General features: G+C 35.7%; 1 protein-coding gene across 2 annotated transcripts; it reads left to right on the top strand.

Annotated features, from left to right (window-relative positions):
• The first annotated feature begins 8,691 nt into the window (after positions 1 to 8,691).
• Olfr1211 (olfactory receptor 1211) lies at positions 8,692 to 13,840 on the top strand. Of its 2 annotated transcripts, XM_011239561.1 has the most exons (2): positions 8,692 to 8,706; positions 12,899 to 13,840. In XM_011239561.1, exon 2 carries the CDS (start codon positions 12,902 to 12,904, stop codon positions 13,838 to 13,840), a length of 939 nt encoding a protein of 312 aa, XP_011237863.1. In that variant the 5' UTR covers positions 8,692 to 8,706; positions 12,899 to 12,901. The 2 variants fall into 2 exon arrangements, with proteins under 2 accessions (XP_011237863.1, NP_001011804.1); NM_001011804.1 differs by lacking the exon at positions 8,692 to 8,706 and having other exon boundaries at positions 12,905 to 13,840.
• The last annotated feature ends 5,373 nt before the right edge of the window (positions 13,841 to 19,213 follow it).

Raw genomic sequence — 19,213 nt, 5'->3', positions numbered from 1 at the left:
GACTCCTTGGAGCCTCTCCCATCTCAGGTCTCTGGGACTTCCTAAAGATTTCCCCCCATCCCCAGAAGCTGCAGATTTCCACTCAATCTCTTGGACCTCTGTATCTGTCTTCTGTCTCTACCCACACCTGCTCCCCTCCCCTCTCCCATTCACTTTCTTCCCTCACTCTGCCTCTTATGAGTATTTATTTGTTTACATCTCAAATGCTGCCCCCTCTTGGCCCCACATTCACAGACCACCTCCCCTTTCCCTTCGTCCATTTTCTTCTGAGAAGGGGAGAAATCAGAAGTATGCCCTTCTAAGCATGATTCAGGCATGCCTGCTTGGGCCTTACTTCCTGTTTAACTTCTTCGGGTATGTACGTCATATCAGGATTTTGGTAGTTTATGGCTAATATCCACTCATCAGTGAGTAAGTACCATACGTGTCCTTTTGGGTCTGGGTTATCTCACTCAGAATGGTATTTTCTAATTCCACCAATTTGCCTTTAAAATTCATGATGTCCGTGTTCTACTTTTTCCTTTTCTATTTTATTATTTTTATAGGTATTTTCTTTATATACATTTCAAATTTCAAATGCTATCCCGAAAGTTCCACATACCCTCCCCCCACCCACCCACTCCCACTTCTTGGCCCTGGCGTTCCCCTGTATTGAGGCATGTAAAGTTTGCAAGACCAATGGGCCTCTCTTTCCAGTGATGGCCAACTAGGCTATCTTCTGATACATATGCAGCTAGAGACACAAGCTCTGGGGGTACTGGTTAGTTCATGTTGTTGTTCCACCTATAGGGTTGCAGACCCCTTGAGCTCCTTGGGTACTTTCCCTAGCTCCTCCATTAGGAGCCCTGTGATCCATCCAATAGCTAGCTGACTGTGACCATCCACTTCTGTGTTTGCTAGGCCCCAGCATCGTCTCACAAGAGACAGCTATATCAGGGTCCTTTCAGCAAAATCTTGCTACTGTATGCACTGGTGTCAGCGTTTGGAAGCTGATTATGGGATGGATCCCCAGATATGGCAGTTTCTAGATGGTCCATCCTTTAATCTCAGCTCCAAACTTTGTCTCTGTAACTCCTTCCATGGGTGTTTTGTTCCCAATTCTAAGACGGGGCAAAGTGTCCACACTTTTGGTGTTTGATCTTCTTGAGTTTCATGTGTTTTGCAAATTGTATCTTATATCTTGGGTGTTCTAAGTATCTGGCCTAATATCCACTTATCATTGAGTACATATTTTGTGAGTTCTTTTGTGATTGGGTTACCTCACTCAGGATGATGCCCTCCAGGTCCATCCATTTACCTAGGAATTTCATAAATTCATTGTTTTTAATAGCTGAGTAGCACTCCATTGTGTAAATGTTCCACATTTTCTGTATCCATTCCTCTGTTGAGGGGCATCTGGGTTCTTTCCAGCTTCTGGCGATTATAAATAAGGCTGCTATGAACATAGTGGAGCATGTGTCCTTCTTACCGGTTGGAACATCTTCTGGATATATGCCCAGGAGTGGTATTGCAGGATCCTCTGGTAGTACTATGTCCAATTTTCTGAGGAACCGCCAGATTGATTTCCAGAGTGGTTGTAGAAGCTTGCAATCCCACCAGCAATGGAGGAGTGTTCCTCTTTCTCCACATCCTCACCAGCATCTGCTGTCACCTGAATTTTTGATCTTAGCCATTCTGACTGGTGTGAGGTGGAATCTCAGGGTTGTTTTGATTTGCATTTCCCTGATGATTAAAGATGTTGAACATTTTTTCAGGTGCTTCCCAGCCATTCCATTTTCCTCAGGGGAGAATTCTTTGTTTAGCTTTGACCCCCATTTTTAATGGGGTTATTTGATTTTCTGGAGTCCACCTTCTTGACTTCTTTATGTATATTGGATATTAGTCCCCTATCTGATTTAGGATAGGTAAAGGTCCTTTCCCAATCTGTTGGTGGCCCTTTTGTCTTATTGACGGTGTCTTTTGCCTTTCAGAAGCTTTGCAATTTTATGAGGTCCCATTTGTTGATTCTCAATCTTACAGCACAAGACATTGCTGTTCTATTCAGGAATGCAAAAAGTGTTAGCATCTGACTGGTAAGAAATATTTTGACAAATGTCAGTCTAACTCACATATGAATCATATTAGATGATTCTTCTACATTAAGATACACCATATTTTCAGGTAAAAGAATGTATTACACATATCTTAATTCTTTTTTTTTCAATTTTTTTTAGATATTTTCTTCATTAACATTTCAAATGCTATCCTGAATGTCCCCTATACCCTCCCCCTGCCCTGCTCCCCTACCCACCCACTCCTACTTCTTGGCTCTGGTGTTCCTCTGTACTGGGGCATATAAAGTTTGCAAGACCAAGGGGCATCTCTTCCCAATGATGGCTGACTAGGCCATCTTCTGCTAATATGCAGCTAGAGGCATGAGTTCTGGGGGTACTGGCTAGGTCATATTGTTGTTCTGCCTATAGGATTGCAGGTCTCTTCAGCTCCTTAGGTACTTTCTCTAGCTTCTCCATTGGGGGCCCTGTGTTCCATCCAATAGATGGCTGTGACCATCCACTTCTGTATTTGCCAGGCACTGGCCTAGCTTCACATGAGACAGCTATATCAGGGTCCTTTCAGCAAAATCTTGCTGGCATATGCAATAGTGTCTGTGTTTGGTGGCTGATTATGGGATGGATCCCCGGGTGGGGTAGTCTCTGGATGGTCCATCCTTTCATCTTAGCTCCAAACTTTGTCTTTGTAACTCCTTCCATGGGTATTTTGTCCCCTCTTCTAAGGAGGAATCAAGTGTCCACATGTTGGTCTTTCTTCTTCTTCTTCTTCTTCTTCTTCTTCTTCTTCTTCTTCTTCTTCTTCTTCTTCTTCTTCTTCTTCTTCTTCTTCTTCTCCTCCTCCTTCTTCTTTTGTTTTGCAAATTGTATCTTGGGTATTCTAAGTTTCTGGGCTAATATCCACTTATCAGTGAATGCATATCAAGTGACTTATTTTGTGATTGGGTTATCTCACTCAGGATGATATCCTGCAGATACATCCATTTGCCCAAGAATTTCATAAATTCACCAGGACCTGGAAAGAACTCAGATGCCCCTCGACAGAGGAATGGATACAAAAATGTGGTACATTTACACAATGGAGTACTAACATATCTTAATTCTATAGATTTTGGATGTAATGCTTCTGAGTGCTATTATTACTGCATTTTCCTCTGAATCACTTAAAACCTACTATTATTTAAGTGATACTTGAATAGACACAAAACTATGTTAGAAGAAATGCATAAAAACTACATAAAGCCACAAGTAGTTTGGTGTGGTCTCTTTTTGAATAGTTCTGGGGAACAACTTCCAAGATTTTCCTCAACTATTCATTTCCTTTGTTTAGCTTTCAAAATATGTTGCCTATATATCATCTATCTACTTGCTATCTATCTGTATATCTATCTGTCTATCTGTCTATCCTCTTTCTATCTTTCATCTGTCATCTCTCTATCTATATCAACTATCACCTATCTATATAATCTATTGTGTGTGAGTAAGAGTAACCTTTATTTGACTGATAGAATTGTCTTCTTGGAGGCTTACTGCTGAATAAATTCATCCTTTCTAGTTCTTTTTGATTTGTCTAGCTGGTTTAACTCAGCTTTTCTAGGTCAAACTCTCCAAGAAGGATGATTCAATCTGTCTTCTCTCAGCTTCTTACTGAATTGCTCTGCTTGGCATCAAACTAACTCTAGCAATCGGTTGTAATCTCACTTCTTTTCATTTTCTGGATCATTCTGTCTTCACCTGTGTCTAGCTTTGTCTATCTGCAACCTGCCTGTGAAACTGTTCCTGTAAAACCTGCCTCTGAACTCCATGAACTGAACAGCTGTAAACTCCTCTCTACTGCACTGTCCCTCAACTCAGGGACTGGACTCACTCACTCACTGAACTGGTGGACCAGAACTCAGATCTACATGCCCCTGTCTCCTTAGTACTCCAATTAAAGGCATGTACCTCCATACCTGGACTTTTCTTTATCTAAAATTCTCTGTGTACTATGCAGGCCTTGAACTCAGATAGATGCTTACTCTTTCTTCTTTGGTCTTAGGATGCAATTCCTTGCCAGAATAGCCATGTTGCTGGATTAAAATTTCTCTATACATGTGGGTATATATATGCATATATCTTTCATCCAGTGAGTGCATGTTGTGTGTGGATATATGCCATGGTGTTTTGGGACATCAAAGGAATCTTTAGAGGGTTAGTTGTTTCCTTCAACCATGTCATTCTCAGGGATCGAACTCAGGTTTTCAAGTTTGATTGCAAACTTCATGCACTGAGCCATCTTCTTTGTTTGAGAAATCATCTTTCTAAGCAGCCCTGGCTTATCTGGAAGTTGTGACTTTACTCAGGCTGACATAGAACTTGTAGAGTTTCTCCAATCTTTGCTTCCCAACAGTTGATGTTACTAGCATGTGGTAACACAGGCTCTCAATACCAGTTTCAATGATGTTTTCTAATAATAAACAGGTCTTTCACTTCACCTTCTTGATAAAAAGAAACAAGAAAATTCTGCAGTCTTAGCAACTGTTTCATCTGTTTTAAGTTATTTATCCTCCACTTTAATTTTATAGAGAAAAATAATTCATAATTAATTTATATATCTTCATATATTTATTATTTTAATATTTTATATTTAACAGCAGTTCTAGTATCCACATTTCTCAGTTCATTCATATTTCAAATAAAATTAATTACAAGACATTATATATATTTTTATGAGTGGTTGGGAAGTTAGTCACACAGATCTCAGATCTTAGGTTTGGCAGGTACACAGGACTTTATGTAGAATTCTTCTGAGATTCTATATCCCATCTCCTGTGCAAAGTATTTTATTCCTGAACTTTATAAGATTTTAAAGCATTACCAAATATAATCTCAAGAAAAATTGCAACAAATTAAAAACTCTTATTTGGCAGTGAGTTACTAAATGATTAGTAACAATCAAGTAAAAGACAGACCAAAATGTATTTGGGAACCAGTACTGCCAGCTTTTTACAAACCCAGGGGAGCTAAGAATGACTCTCACAGCTTTGCGACCTCTCAGAGATACTTCTTTAAAGTCCAGCTGGAATCAAGGATGAAAGTTTGGTTCCTATGTTTTCTTTTATCTGAGGTCATGTGGAGACAGCACTAGAAAAAGGATGGAGATATTCCCACCTGCACCTCACAGCTGCCCTTCTTCTCTCTCTTAGAAGGAAGAGGAAGAGGGGGAATCAAACACAGTATTTTGGTTACCATCAAACAGAAGTCTCCACAGAGAGGAGGCTATCTTCAGATTTTACACAGAGTTGTTATATAAGACACCTCCCTTTCATTTCCAGAGATGATTTTTAAACTATGACAAGCTGATTTAAAGTTTGCATGCTGTGGACAGGCTACTATATTTAATGTAGTTATGGGCCTTTGATTTTATAACTGTTTGTGTGAGATTTACATAAACTCTGGTGCTTAGATTCTTCATCTTTAGTATGGCCTGTCTGACCAAGCACAATGGATACAAACAGGAATGAAATGGACATGTGGAGCTCAGAGGACAGCATTTTGTAAGTGTCAAATGTAACACCTGTCGGAGTGAAAACTGCTTAATTTCTTTCTCCCTTCCTTTCTTCCTCCCTCCTTACTTCCCTCTGTCCCTCTCCCATTCCTTCCTTCCTTCCTTCCTTCCTTCCTTCCTTCCTTCCTTCCTTCCATCTTTTCTTCCTTCCCTTTCCTTCCTCTTCCTTCCTTTCTTCCCTCCATATTTTATTTCTTCTCCTTTTTAAAAAATTTTCTTCTAACCATGTTTGTAAAAAGCTCTTTAATTGTTACAAATAAAAATGTTTCTTTTAGCTTGAAACCAGACAAACTAAAAATTCACTAAATGAACATTTTCTATCTTATCTAAGTAGGACTTTAAGTGTTACAAACACAATCTCATTGGTCTAGTATACTAATGTTTTCATCACTCTATTTTTCTAAAAATAAATTTAGCATGCTTTGAAACTATAAAGTATATTGGCAGAATCATAGAGACAGAAGCGATGCTCTACCCTATGTAGTTATTGCTAGAGAACATAAAATGTGCTTTATCCACAACCACATACTGACATACAGAATGGAGAACACTAAATATAAGAGTGACTCAAGCTGTTGGTCTCATCATGTCCTCTTAATTCTTCCATTCTGCGGTGACTGCACTCATAAAGACCACCAGGTCCTCATCCCAGAACTGTTCAGAATGTGAAGCTGCCGATGTTCTGAACTAGGTTGGTGTTTTAGGCATCACATTGTCTCCTAAAGGTATATAAATTATTAAGAGAAGAAAAATAGAGAATTCAGACACCCCTAGGAAGGAGAGAAAAGGAGAAAGAGGGCAGTACATTTCATAACTAATGAAGCACTAAAGCTGCCCATTTATGGAAATCTAAAGTACAACAGTGAAAAGAGAGAGTGACAATTACTAATCCGAAGGGAGCACATGTCCCAGACAGACATGGAAAGATGCCTGTTTATTGACACTCATAGGAAACAGTTTTTCATTATCATCAAATAGAATAATCTTAGATCAAAATAGGATGGGTTTAAGAATTTTTATCTAAAAGCCACTTCAAACAAGATGTTCAGTTATTTTTTTTTAGTTACAGCAATATTTATTTATGTGTTTGAAATATATTTTTAGAGCTAGTACTTATATTGACAAACTGTTACTCATAAAGTCTGGTAAACCTGAATGCCATATGCTATATATATATATATATATATATATATATATATATATATATATCCTCATTAATAAAGAAATTATGTTATTGGAAGAATAACAGATGTTGCTATGAAATTTGTTGTTAAAGTGAATGGACAGGAAAGAAGTAATGCCTACTATGAATATTGGGACACAGGAAAGCATAGTTCCCTAGGTCACTGACCCAGCAGACCACTCAGATACCACACTTCCTGTTGTAAAGGATTACTGAGCATGATCAGGTACAGAGTTGCACTTCTCTGTGTATCCCTGGCTGTCCCGGGACTCTCTGTAGAACAGACTGGCCTCAAACTCAAATTGATTCATCTGCCTCTGCCTATGCCTCCCAAGTGCCGAGATTAAAGGTGTGAAAAGACTCTAGTTCTTTCAAAAACAAAATTCATGGAATAATTTTCGGGATATGGACAGATTAAGTTGCTCCGTATATGAGAATGTGGATTTGTAATATTTATCAGACAGATGAGGGTTAATGAGAGAAGTGGAGTAGCATTAGCCTCACTTCCATATCTGACAATCAATAATCTGAAAACCCCACGTTCTTTTTTAAACTTAAAAAAAAGATTGTGCATTTACAGGTTCTATTTAAAAGCTTTTCCTTCAATACGTCTTGATATTATTATTTTGCTTCTCTGAGTTCAGCCCAGGTTCTTCCCACTTCCCTACCTACCCAACTGTTCAGGTGAAATAAAGTTGGTTTTGTGGGTTGTAAAACTAGATTTTCTACTCTAAAATTTTTTTTGCTAGTAAAAAGACAAATGCTGAAAATAAAACATCTCTATCATTATTATATACTCACTTCTAGGTTATAAATTACATGTAAAATATATGCATTAATTTTGTACTACTTCTTCACGGGTACTATTAAATATTTAATCATTCCGTCTTTATACTGTGGATATTTTATTTATATTAATGATTTGCAGTTTAATAAAATTCTTGTTTGATTAGAAATCACTGTTATTGAATGCTTGAGATATTTCCATTTTCAATGTATTTGTGACACAGAATCATAATCGATATGAAATTTCCCTATCTCATTTTAACTCTAGTTTAAAATTATAGAATTTGGGTTATTATTATGAAGAATACAAAGGTGTCTTTGATCTTGGAATTATATACTGGTACATTTTCTAAAAGGACTATTTAGATGAACATATATTTCATAGTCAGCATAATAAAGTATGATTTTGCAGGGATATTTCACGATTGGTTAAATCGTTACATCAGTTTGCATATGCAGGCACTGGGTAAGAAAGCTGGCATTGATACTCACTTGTGCTTTTGGATTGACACTTTTCAGAATGCTTTTATGAAGAATTATACCCATAATCTCTTGAGAACCAAGGATTTTGAAGTGGAGTAGTTTTTTACCAATACCTGAATATTAGGCAATATTATTATTATTTAGTAAATTTTAAAAAAATTATAGCTTTTATTTTGGGGGATTTTATAACTCTCCCCACTTTCCTCTCTCCTAGTCTTCCCATATAACCTTGCCTCCTCTCTTTCACACTGATGGCCATTTTTTCCCCACTATTGCTGTTTTTTTGCTAATAGAAAATAAAGACATTTTAAGTTTTCTCTTTAGTGGTTTATTTTTACTAATTTTTGAGGAACATGAATATGATAACATTCTATCTAGTACATTCCCACTGAGCTTCATTTGAAAGTGTCATCATACACCACTGTGACATATTTGTCATCATTAAGAAATAAACAAATATATTTCTCCTAACTAAATATCAAAATTTGTATTGAGCCAAATTTCCACTTCTATGTATATTACTTATGTTTTCTATTTAATTAATTGTTCAATTTCACATTATTTTCAGCAATTTATGTAAGAGTAATTTACATATACTTATGAGTGCTTATACACAGGGTAATATAATATTTACATCACTGTCTCCTACTCCTTCCAAATCCAGTAATTTCCCCTGTTTTCTAAACTATTCCCCAACTTCTTTTCTTTTCTTTTTTTCTTCCCTCCTCTCTCTTCACCTTCTACTCTCTCTGTTTATCCACATGTTCTTTTTTTTTAATTAGGTATTTATTTCATTTACATTTCCAATGCTATCCCAAAATCCCCCCCTCCCCCTCCCCTCTTCTTGGCCCTGGTGTTCCCCTGTATATAAAGTTTTCACGACCAATGGCTGGGGGGATCTGCAACCCTACCCACATGTTCTTGTGTGAATGTGTAGGTGTACTTACACATGTGCATACCTATATGTGGAGGCCTTGGGTTGATGTCATGTGTTTTCTTTAAATACTGTCTACCTTAATATGTGTTTGAAACAGGATTTCTCACTTAATCTGAAGCTTGCCTGTACACAGGCATGGTTGGTAAACCAGCTCCAAGAATTAGCCTGTCACTCTCTGACAATCACTGGGGAAAAAGACATGGACCACAATGCCTAGGTTGTGAATCTGGACTCTGATGTGTTCATGTTTGTACAGCAAGCACTTTGCTGAGAATCTATGACTATTGGCCGGTGGTTTTCAAGATTCCTAATGTGACACTTTAAGAGCATTACTCATGTTATGGTGACCACTAACCATAAAAAACTATTTTTGTTGCTACTTCATAACTGTAATTTTGCTACTGTTATGATTCTTACCATACATATCTGTATTTTCCAACAGTCTTAGGTGATGTTTATAAAAGGTCATTCGGCCACCCAGTGGGTCATGATTTACATGTTGAGAACCACTGCTGTAGGCCATACCTAATTAATACTTGCATCAAAATTTTGTTGTTCTTTGGGAAGGGTAGTGATTATTGAAAAATACTATTTACATTATTACAGATTAATATCAGGATTTGATTTTGTTTTATAGCTTCCTACATAATTTGTTTTTCTTTGTAAATAAGGCTGTTAACCAGTAAAAGATGCGATAGGTCTGTGAGCTAGAGTACTGAACCTGATAATTATCAAGGGTGTTAAAATGCATTTGTATTTAAATAAAATGCTATTTCTTACTGTGATTATGACAAAATATTTTAAATGTTAATGAGTATGAAGAAAAGCACTCATCAAGTTTTCCCATACAAAAACAAGAATTTAAACTAATATGTCTTTTCTACATGTCTGGATGCAGCAACTGTGTCTCAGAATTTGCTATCTGCTTCCACTGGATTCCAGACTCCATAGGTATCTCTCTCTCTATATATATATTATTCTCACATGAAAACTGGTGTCTGTTCTAGTGATCAAACCAATTAGCCGAACTGAAATCTGAGTCTTATCAAATTTGAAGGACTTGAACTAATACGGTGCATAATGGATAGTTTTCTTTTTCTTCTTTTTCCTTGTTCCTTTTTCTGAGGTTAAACTTGCCAGTGTTAAATTATTTCATGATATTTTTACATTATTATAATGCTTATTTTCTGATCTAATAAGCCTATAAGGTATATTTCACCCTGTTCTTCTTTCAGGTATAACTGGTAAATAGATAAGGGGCTTTGGTTTAAAAGAAAGAAAGAAAGAAAGAAGAAAAGAAAGAAAGAAAGAAAGAAAGAAAGAAAGAGAGAGAGAGAAAGAAAGAGAGAGAAAGAAAGAGAGAGAAAGAAAGCAAGAAGGAAGGAAGGAAGGAAGGAAGGAAGGAAGAAAGAAAGAAAGAAAGAAAGAAAGAAAGAAAGAAAGAAAGAAAAAGAAAGAAAGAAAGAAAGCAAGAAAGCAAGAAGGAAGGAAGGAAGGAAAGAAGAAAGAAAGAAAGAAAGAAAGAAAGAAAGAAAGAAAGAAAGAAAGAAAGAAAGAAAGAAAGGAAGGAAGGAAGGAAAGAAGAAAGAAAGAAAGAAAGAAAGAAAGAAAGAAAGAAAGAAAGAAAGAAAGAAAGACAGAAGGGAAGGAAGGAAGGAAGGAAGGAAGAAAGAAAGAAAGAAAGAAAGAAAGAAAGAAAGAAAGAAAGAAAGAAAGAAAGAAAAGAAAGAAAGAAAAGAAAAGAAAGCAAGCCAAGCCAAAAAGCCAGGCGTGGTGGTGCACGCCTTTAATCCCAACACTCAGGAGGCAGAGGCAGGCAGATTTCTGAGTTCGAGACCATCCTGGTCTACAGAGTGAGTTCTAGGACAGCCAGGGCTACACAGAAAAACCCTGTCTTGAAAAACCAAAAAAATTAAAAAAATAAAAATAAATTAAAAAATAAATAAATAAAAGGGGGGGCCTTTGGTTACAGGCAGTACTGAAAACTTCAGTTGAGAACACATGGGAAGTGCTGCTTTAAGGCAAAAGCAAATAGCTGTGCCCTGTTCTATAATCAGGCAATAATGTGTTAGCTGACTGTCATTTCTTAAGATCAACTTGCCTTTCTCAATATATATATATATAAATAATTTGGTATATATGTATACATATACTTTTTTTATTGAGATATATTAACAAATTCATATCTAAACATTTGTACATATATAAATATATGTAAATAAAACTAAATGTAATACATACATGAATATATATAAGCATAAAAATAGTTTCATTAATATTTCAGTTTTCTACACAAAATAGGACTCAGACAGTTTCAAACTGTGGAAAATGAAATCAAGAGCTGAAATATGAATCTGGTGGTCTTAGAGAAAAACTATCTGCAACTAAGGAAGCTAATTTTAAAGAGATGAATTATACCTTGAATCTGTGAGGACATTTTATTGTGAGTTGTGCTTTCATATTTTCACATTTGATGTTTTTTTTAATAAACCTTGTAGTAGAGCAAGTAAGCTATTTACAAATATTATTGCTAGAGGAAAGTCTTATAAGTTTCAAATAATATATCTTGAATAATTTTGTTTGCATTAACAAGAGCAACATTACATAAATAATTGGTAATTATAATGTTTCAAGACTCAAACATTCTGCCTACAGTTTCTCTTTTTACTTATGTGATTATTGCCAATTTGTCTATGAGGCAGATTGGAATAGTGACTTTTAACTTTTTGCTATTTCTTCTCTTATCTTGGTCAAGATGTGTCTATCACATATCAACAAAATAATAAGATGCTTTATTTTTTTTATCTGGGAGTAGATTGTAGAAACACCACTCCTACTCCATAACTCTTGTCTGAAAAGATGAATTACCTTTCTTCAATGCTTATCCCAAAGGAGGGACCTTGTATTTTAGAACCAGAAGGTCTGTGTTAAAATACTAGGTTAAGCACCTTTTGTTATTTTGAGCGTAGCACCTCTTACTAAAATTTTCACCAAGAAATAACAATATAATAATAAAATAATAACAAATAGTAATAAACCCACAACTTATTGTAACTTGAGTTCCTAGCAGTAGCTTAATTCGTATCATATCTTGATGAATTAAAAGGAAATTGGCACTTTCAGCAATCATATTACAAATAGAAACAAATATTTCCTGTAGGTCTGAATAACTTTTAACAATAAATTCACTCATTTTACATTCCAATTACCCTTAGATGTTCAAGACAATTTGAAATATGATGAAGATTTTCGATTGATTTTACAATATATTTTGCCATTCTTCTGTAAGGTGAGTGTTCTGATCAGACATGAAAGAATATTCATCTGTGTTTCATTCCAAGAAGATTGGAGACATGATTAGTACACAGTGTTTTCTCTATATGTATAACATGGAAATGGTTTCACAGTGCTTTTAATTATTCTATTTCAGGAAGTTACTAGGTCAAAACATGTATTGTGTTTTATAGATTAAAAATAGTCAGTACTTTAATTCTACACAATTTTCAATAACTGCCTCCAGGAAGTGACTTTTTTCTTTCCTTAAAACCAAGTTTAAGCATATATACCTTATGAATATTATTCCCACACTTATCTGCCTTACCCCTTCCAACACATTCTGTAATCCTCCTTTGTAAGTCATGGGCTATTCTTTAATTACTATTATTATATTTATGCCTATCATAAGTTTGTCTACCTATTATTCATTCTGTATAAATGAGTATATATCCTGTTCAATTTACTTAGTGTAGTATGTATGTACATGTGTTGGGCAAAGCACTGTTTTCTTTTTCTGTTCTCACTCAAAAAAATTTTGTTTACCACTACCCTAACTTGTTGATAACATAATCTGATTCGAAACTTGTCTCCTAATAATTACAGGTTCACATGAACTCAGTTTACTTCATATTTTTCTTGAAATGATGCAAAACCAGAGTTTTGTAACAGAATTCATATTCCTTGGACTTTCACAGAACCCTAAAGTCCAGAAAATAGTTTTTATTGTATTTTTATTTGTCTACATTGCAACTGTTGGGGGCAACATGATAATTGTGGTGACCATTGTCTGTAGCCCAGCATTGATAGACTGCCCCATGTACTTCTTTTTGGCATTCTTGTCCCTATTGGATGCATGCTTCTCTTCTGTCATCACACCAAAGATGGTTGTGGACTCCCTGTATGAGAAGAAAACTATCTCCTTTGAAGGATGTATGATGCAGTTATTTGCTGAGCACTTCCTTGCAGCAGTAGAAGTGATTGTCTTGACAGCCATGGCCTATGACCGCTATGTAGCAATTTGCAAGCCCTTGCACTACTCTTCCATCATGAACTGGAGGCTCTGTGGCACACTTATGGGGATAGCATGGACAGGGGGCTTCTTGCATTCTATCATACAAATTATCTTCACGTTGCAATTGCCCTTCTGTGGACCAAATGTCATCGATCATTTCATGTGTGACTTGTTCCCATTACTGGAACTTGCCTGCACTGATACTCATATCTTTGGCCTTTTAGTGGTTGCCAACAGTGGGTCTATCTGCATCATAATCTTCTCTATTTTGCTGGTCTCCTATGGTGTCATCCTGTTCTCTCTGAAAGCTCACAGTTCTGAAGGGCGATGGAAAGCTCTCTCCACATGTGGATCCCACATTGCAGTTGTGGTTTTGTTCTTTGTCCCGTGTATATTTATTTATGCACGTCCTCCATCTGCTTTCTCCTTTGATAAAATGGTGGCGATATTTTATACTATCCTAACTCCCTTGCTCAATCCTGTGATTTATACTTTTCGGAATAAGGACATGAAAAATGCTATGAAGAAAGTGTGGAAGAGGTTGGCAGTGGTTTCTGATGGAAAGTGAGAGATAGAAAGATGTCTGTAAAGAAGTCAAAATGATTTCGATAAAAATATTCTGGGATTTCATTTTTATAGAATAGATTATGTCTGGCACTAGCAAACCATCTTTAAAAGAGTCAAAATGACATGTTCATGTTATTTTGAGTATCAATTCTTAGCTGGCAACTTATTATTTTCAAGTTCATATTAAAAAGCTTTGACATTTGTGCTTTCTATTTATAGTGTAGTAATTTAAGAAAAAGTGAAAAAGAATGTATGTATCTGGTTATTTGATATTCTCTCCACACCACACAATATGCCAAAACATTTTACAGATTTCACTGACTCCTGAAAAGAGCCAAGATTCAAGACAGGTGGACAGCAGAGCACTCAAGAACCTCAGCTTTTTTGTGCCATATGATGCCAGCATTTAGTGTGGGCTTATCAGCAGCAGCTACACTGTGTGAGTTTAATATTGAAACTGTTGAGAAATACAATTTGATTAAATAAGTTGGGCGTATTCCTTTGGTGACACATGAGTCAACAGATTTATATGGAAATGGATTAAGGTAGATTTATATGGAAATGACTCAGGTATATTCCATAAAATAATCAGGGGTGAGTACTTCTTAATCAAGTATTAGAAAGTGAACACTTGAGCAAACTTTATACTAGCAACATGGAAATGGAATGACCTGACTTCTTCTATTACCATAGTAACACAGGATCCAGAGCCCCAAAAACGAAAATGTCAATTTAGAGTAGGGGTCATTTAACTTTTCTTGGTGACTTTATTTTACTTATCTGTGCCTATGGAAATGAAAATAGTTAGAATGGAATAGTCATCAGTAAAATAACCCTTCAGTTCAGTCACATATTATGTATCAACTATCAAAGATATTTGAGTTTTATGTATATTTTCAGGGAAAAAAACTAAATTTCCTTGTTATACCAACCTTGATGAAATGTCAACTTATGATATAACATGGGAACAATACTGAAAAATCCATTTCATTTTTTTCTTCAGCCTTTCATGCCAGTTCAAAGCAAAACAGTGCATTTTGTTTTACTCTTCCTCAAAACGAATGTGGCATAAAATTTCATCAATATTTAGAAGGAAGAGTGCATGAGATATTATGATTAGTGTCCAAGCAATCATCTAAAGTATTGTTTTATTTTATGAATGAACAGATGTGTAACAATGTAACACATGTGTCTCTAATGGGACTCACCTCTCCACTTAAGTGCTTGCATTCTAGATAGCTTTTCCCTTCAAGAATTATTTTTGCTCTTGATCAGTTTATTTATGAAAAAAAATCTAATTATGTTTCAGTTGTTTGGTGATTCTTTGGACTCACATTTTCTTTAATTAGAATTTTGCTTTTATTCTGCTGTAAAAGGCATTTTAATTAGGTATTTTCTTCATTTACATTTCAAATGCTATCCCAAAAGTCCCCCATACACTCCCACCCCCCACTCCCCTACCCAACCACTCCCACTACTTGGCCCTGGCTTTCCCCCTGTACTGAGGCTTATAAAGTAAACGAAACCTTATTTAGGCCAGATGATAGTGATGAATAATAAGATTTATATACATGTGTTTAAAATCAAGCACTGACTTATAAATGTATCCTCTCACCCCTCTGTGTAAACTCTGTTGATGATATACAAGAATACAAATTCATTAATACTTTCATTGGAATTAACAAATACTGAGGTAAATTTGCTCAATACTGCCCATTGCTTCCAGTTTAGTAAATGGTTTCACAAAATTCTTTCTATAACAACTACTGATTTAGGTTTTCATTTTGTTCTAACCTGAGTTGCCAATAAAAATGGTAAAACCGATTGCCATATTTTTAGCTCTTGGACACTATGTTTGTTGTGTTCACACTAAATTAGTTCATTGCAATTACTGTAAATATTTAAATGATTGATATCCAATTGAAATTAAAGTGTCAATTAAAAATGTGTGGAGACATAAATCTCTTGAACATAAAATATATGTGTATAATTCAATATGTAATATAGATATATGTATGTATACATGTATTAACACATTTATGCACTCTCCACATGCACACACAGACACACACTCACAAGGAAGAACAAGAGAGAGATTATGTATCAAATAGCCCAGGTTCTTTTTGAGCATTTTAGTTTAACTTAGGACCTTACTTTTGTAGAGTGGGTTGTCTACTATAGAGTGGTTTGTTGGGAAAGGAGCAAATCTGAATGTGTTGAGTAGGGTTTTTTTTGTTTTTGTTTTTGTTTTTTTGTTTTTGTTTTCCAACTTGATATGAGCCGTTGCCATGTAAGAGGAGAAAATCTCAGTTGAAAAAATGCTTCCATAATATTGGGCTACTGGCATGTGTGTAAGGCATCTTAATTAGAGATTGACAAGGGAGGGCCTAGCCCATTGCAATTCATGTCATCTCTGAGCTGGTGGTCTTGGTTTTTTTTTTTTTTTTTTTTGGATATAAATTCATGATTTTAATGGGCAACTGCTTAAGTTCTGAAAGGGGTGATTCTGTAATTACACATTTGTTGTAAGTTATAACTACTTTGGAGATACGTGTACAAATTAAACCTGACAGTGTTCCAAGATATATCTCTAGTAAATTTTTTTGCATGCTGCAATATAAAATATATTACAGATAGAACACACGACGCTACAGGATACAGAGTTATAGACAGTTTTATTTGTACTTTAAAACACATTTTTAATAAACTGAAAGTGGTAATAAAGAAACTCAGAGAAAGATTACACAGTACTTTATTAAACTTAATTTTTAAAATTCTAATGAGAAAGGAATAACAGCAATAGAGAGACATTAGATAATAGAAAAAAACCTGAATTAAACCAGTCTGCATATTTAAAAATTTTTTTTACCTCAGAATGGAAATCAGAATCTATGTTACATTGGGGTAGATGTTTTCTCTTTCTTTCCACTGGAAAAGAAAAGGAGCAAACCAGTAAGCAGCACTCTTCCATGGCCTCGTTATAAGCTCCTGACTTCAGGTTCTTACCCTGTTTGATTACGCTCCTGTCTTGACATGACGAACAGTCATAAAGAAGTGTAAGATTTATTGAAATCCTTTCCTTTCCAACTTGCTTATGGATCCTGGTGTTTCATCACATCAATAGAAATCCTAACTAAGACACTTATGTATATATCATTCTATGTCATATGACTCATGAATCTGTCTTGTAATGTGCGTGTGTTTCCCTTGCGTCTCTCCCCACTACAGCCCCCGATGACATTTGCTATGATTCAGTACACACATGACAAAATAGTGAGGCCATCCACTATCAACCCCAAATATTATGGGGGTACCCAGATAGTATGTATTGGTTGCAGAAGCTTGGTTGTCATTTGCTTAATGGCTAATATCCATTTATAAGAATATAGATACCTTATGTATCTTTCTGGACCTGGTTTCCCTCACTAGTTTTTCTAGTTCCATCCATTGGCATGCAGACTTCATGATTTCATTTCTTTGTAACAGCTGAGTAATATCCCATTATATAAATGTAATACATTTTCCTTATGCATTCTTTTGAGGGGGGCATTTAAGTATTTCCACTTTCTGACTATTATGAATAAAGTCACAATGAACATAGTTGAGCAAATGTCCTTTGGGTAAGATTGAGTGTCCTTAGTGTATATACGCCTAAGAGTGATATAGTTGGATCTGAGAGTATATTGATTTCTTTCTTTCTTTCCTTCCTTCCTTCCTTTCTTTATTTATTACTTTCTTTCTTGCTTGCTTTCTTTCTCTCTTTCTCTCTCTTTCTCTTCCTTCCTTTCTTCCTTCCTTTCTTCCTTCCTTCCTTCCTTTCTTCTTTCTTTCTTTCTTTCTTTCTTTCTTTCTTTCTTTCTTTCTTTCTTTCTTTCTTTCTCTCTTTCTTCCTCTTTCTCTCTTTCTCTCTTTCTCTCTTTCTCTCTCTTTCTTTCTTTCTTTCTTTCTTTCTTTCTTTCTTTCTTTCTTTCTTTCTTTCTTTCATTTTTTGCTTTCAGATGTTTTATTTTTTTCTGTAATTATGTATTCTTTCTCCACACTGTCAGAGTTGGATTGTTTATGTGAGGCAAGGAAGAAATGTAGAGTTGCTGTCAATCTAAAAATCAACAAGAGGGCTAAACCCTTAGCCAGTCACTAGAGGTAGACTGACTTCAAACCGTCTTAGGAAGTACCACACTGATTTCCATGGTGGCTGTACAAGTTTACACTCCCACCATCAATGTATGACTGTTCCTCTTATTCCACATTTTTGCCAGTATAAGCTGTCACATATTTTATTGACCTTAGCCATTCTGAGCAGTGGAAGAGTGACTCTGAAAGTAGTTTTTGATTCATATTATCCTGATAGCTAAAGATCATTTCTTTAAATGATTCTTAGCCTTTTGAGTTTTCTCTATTTGGATTTATCTATTTAGATTTAATTCACCTTTTAATTAGATCACACTCTTTTACATCTAGTTTCTTGAGTTCCTTATGTATTTTTGCTATTTGTCCCCTATTAGAAGTGGAGGTGGTAAAAATATTTTCCCATTTTGTAGGATGCATTTTTTTTTTCTGAATAGCAGGGTCTTTTTCCCTTACAGAAGCTTTCAAGTTTCATGGAGTCCTACTCACTAATTTTTGCTCTTAGTATCTTCCTTATTACTGTTCTGTTCACAGATGTATTCAATGCCACTCTCTTCTTTTTCTTCTATCAGGGTCAGTGTCTAGTTTTATGTTGAGAAGTTTGATCCATTTGAACTCGAGTTTTATGCCAAGTCATATAGCTCTATTTGTATGTTTCAATGTACAGACATCTAGCTTGACCCATCACCGTTTGTTGTAGGTGCTGCCTCCCTGGCTCCAGTGGGTATTTCTGTATTCTTTATCCAGAATCAGGTGTGCATAGGTATATGGGTCTATGTCTGCATCTTCAATTAGATTCCATTGGTCAATATGTCTGGTGTTTGTTTGTTTGTTTGTTTGTTTTGCCAATTCATTCTGTAATACAATTTGAAATCAGGGATATACCCCTAGCAATTTTAAAAAAATGTTCAGAATTATTCTAGTTACCCTGAGGTGTTTGTTTTGCAAATCAATTTGAGACTTGCCCTTTCAAGGTCTGTGTAGAATTGTGTTGGAATTGTTTTTTTAATTTTTTTATTAGGTATTTTCCTCATTTACATTTTCAATGCTATCCCAAAAGTCTGCCATACCCACCCCCCCAATCCCTTACCCACCCACTCCCCCTTTTTGGCCCTGGGGTTCCCCTGACCTGGGGCATATAAAGTTTGCAAGTCCAATGGGCCTCTCTTTGTGACCCATCCAATAGCTGACTGTGATCATCCACTTCTGTGTTTGCTAGGCCCTGGCATAGTCTCACAAGAGACAGCTA

The sequence above is a fragment of the Mus musculus genome, chromosome 2 (genome assembly GCF_000001635.26).
Source record: "Mus musculus strain C57BL/6J chromosome 2, GRCm38.p6 C57BL/6J".
NCBI classification, from domain to species: Eukaryota; Metazoa; Chordata; class Mammalia; order Rodentia; family Muridae; genus Mus; species Mus musculus.
This window is presented reverse-complemented; position numbering and strand designations above follow the sequence as displayed.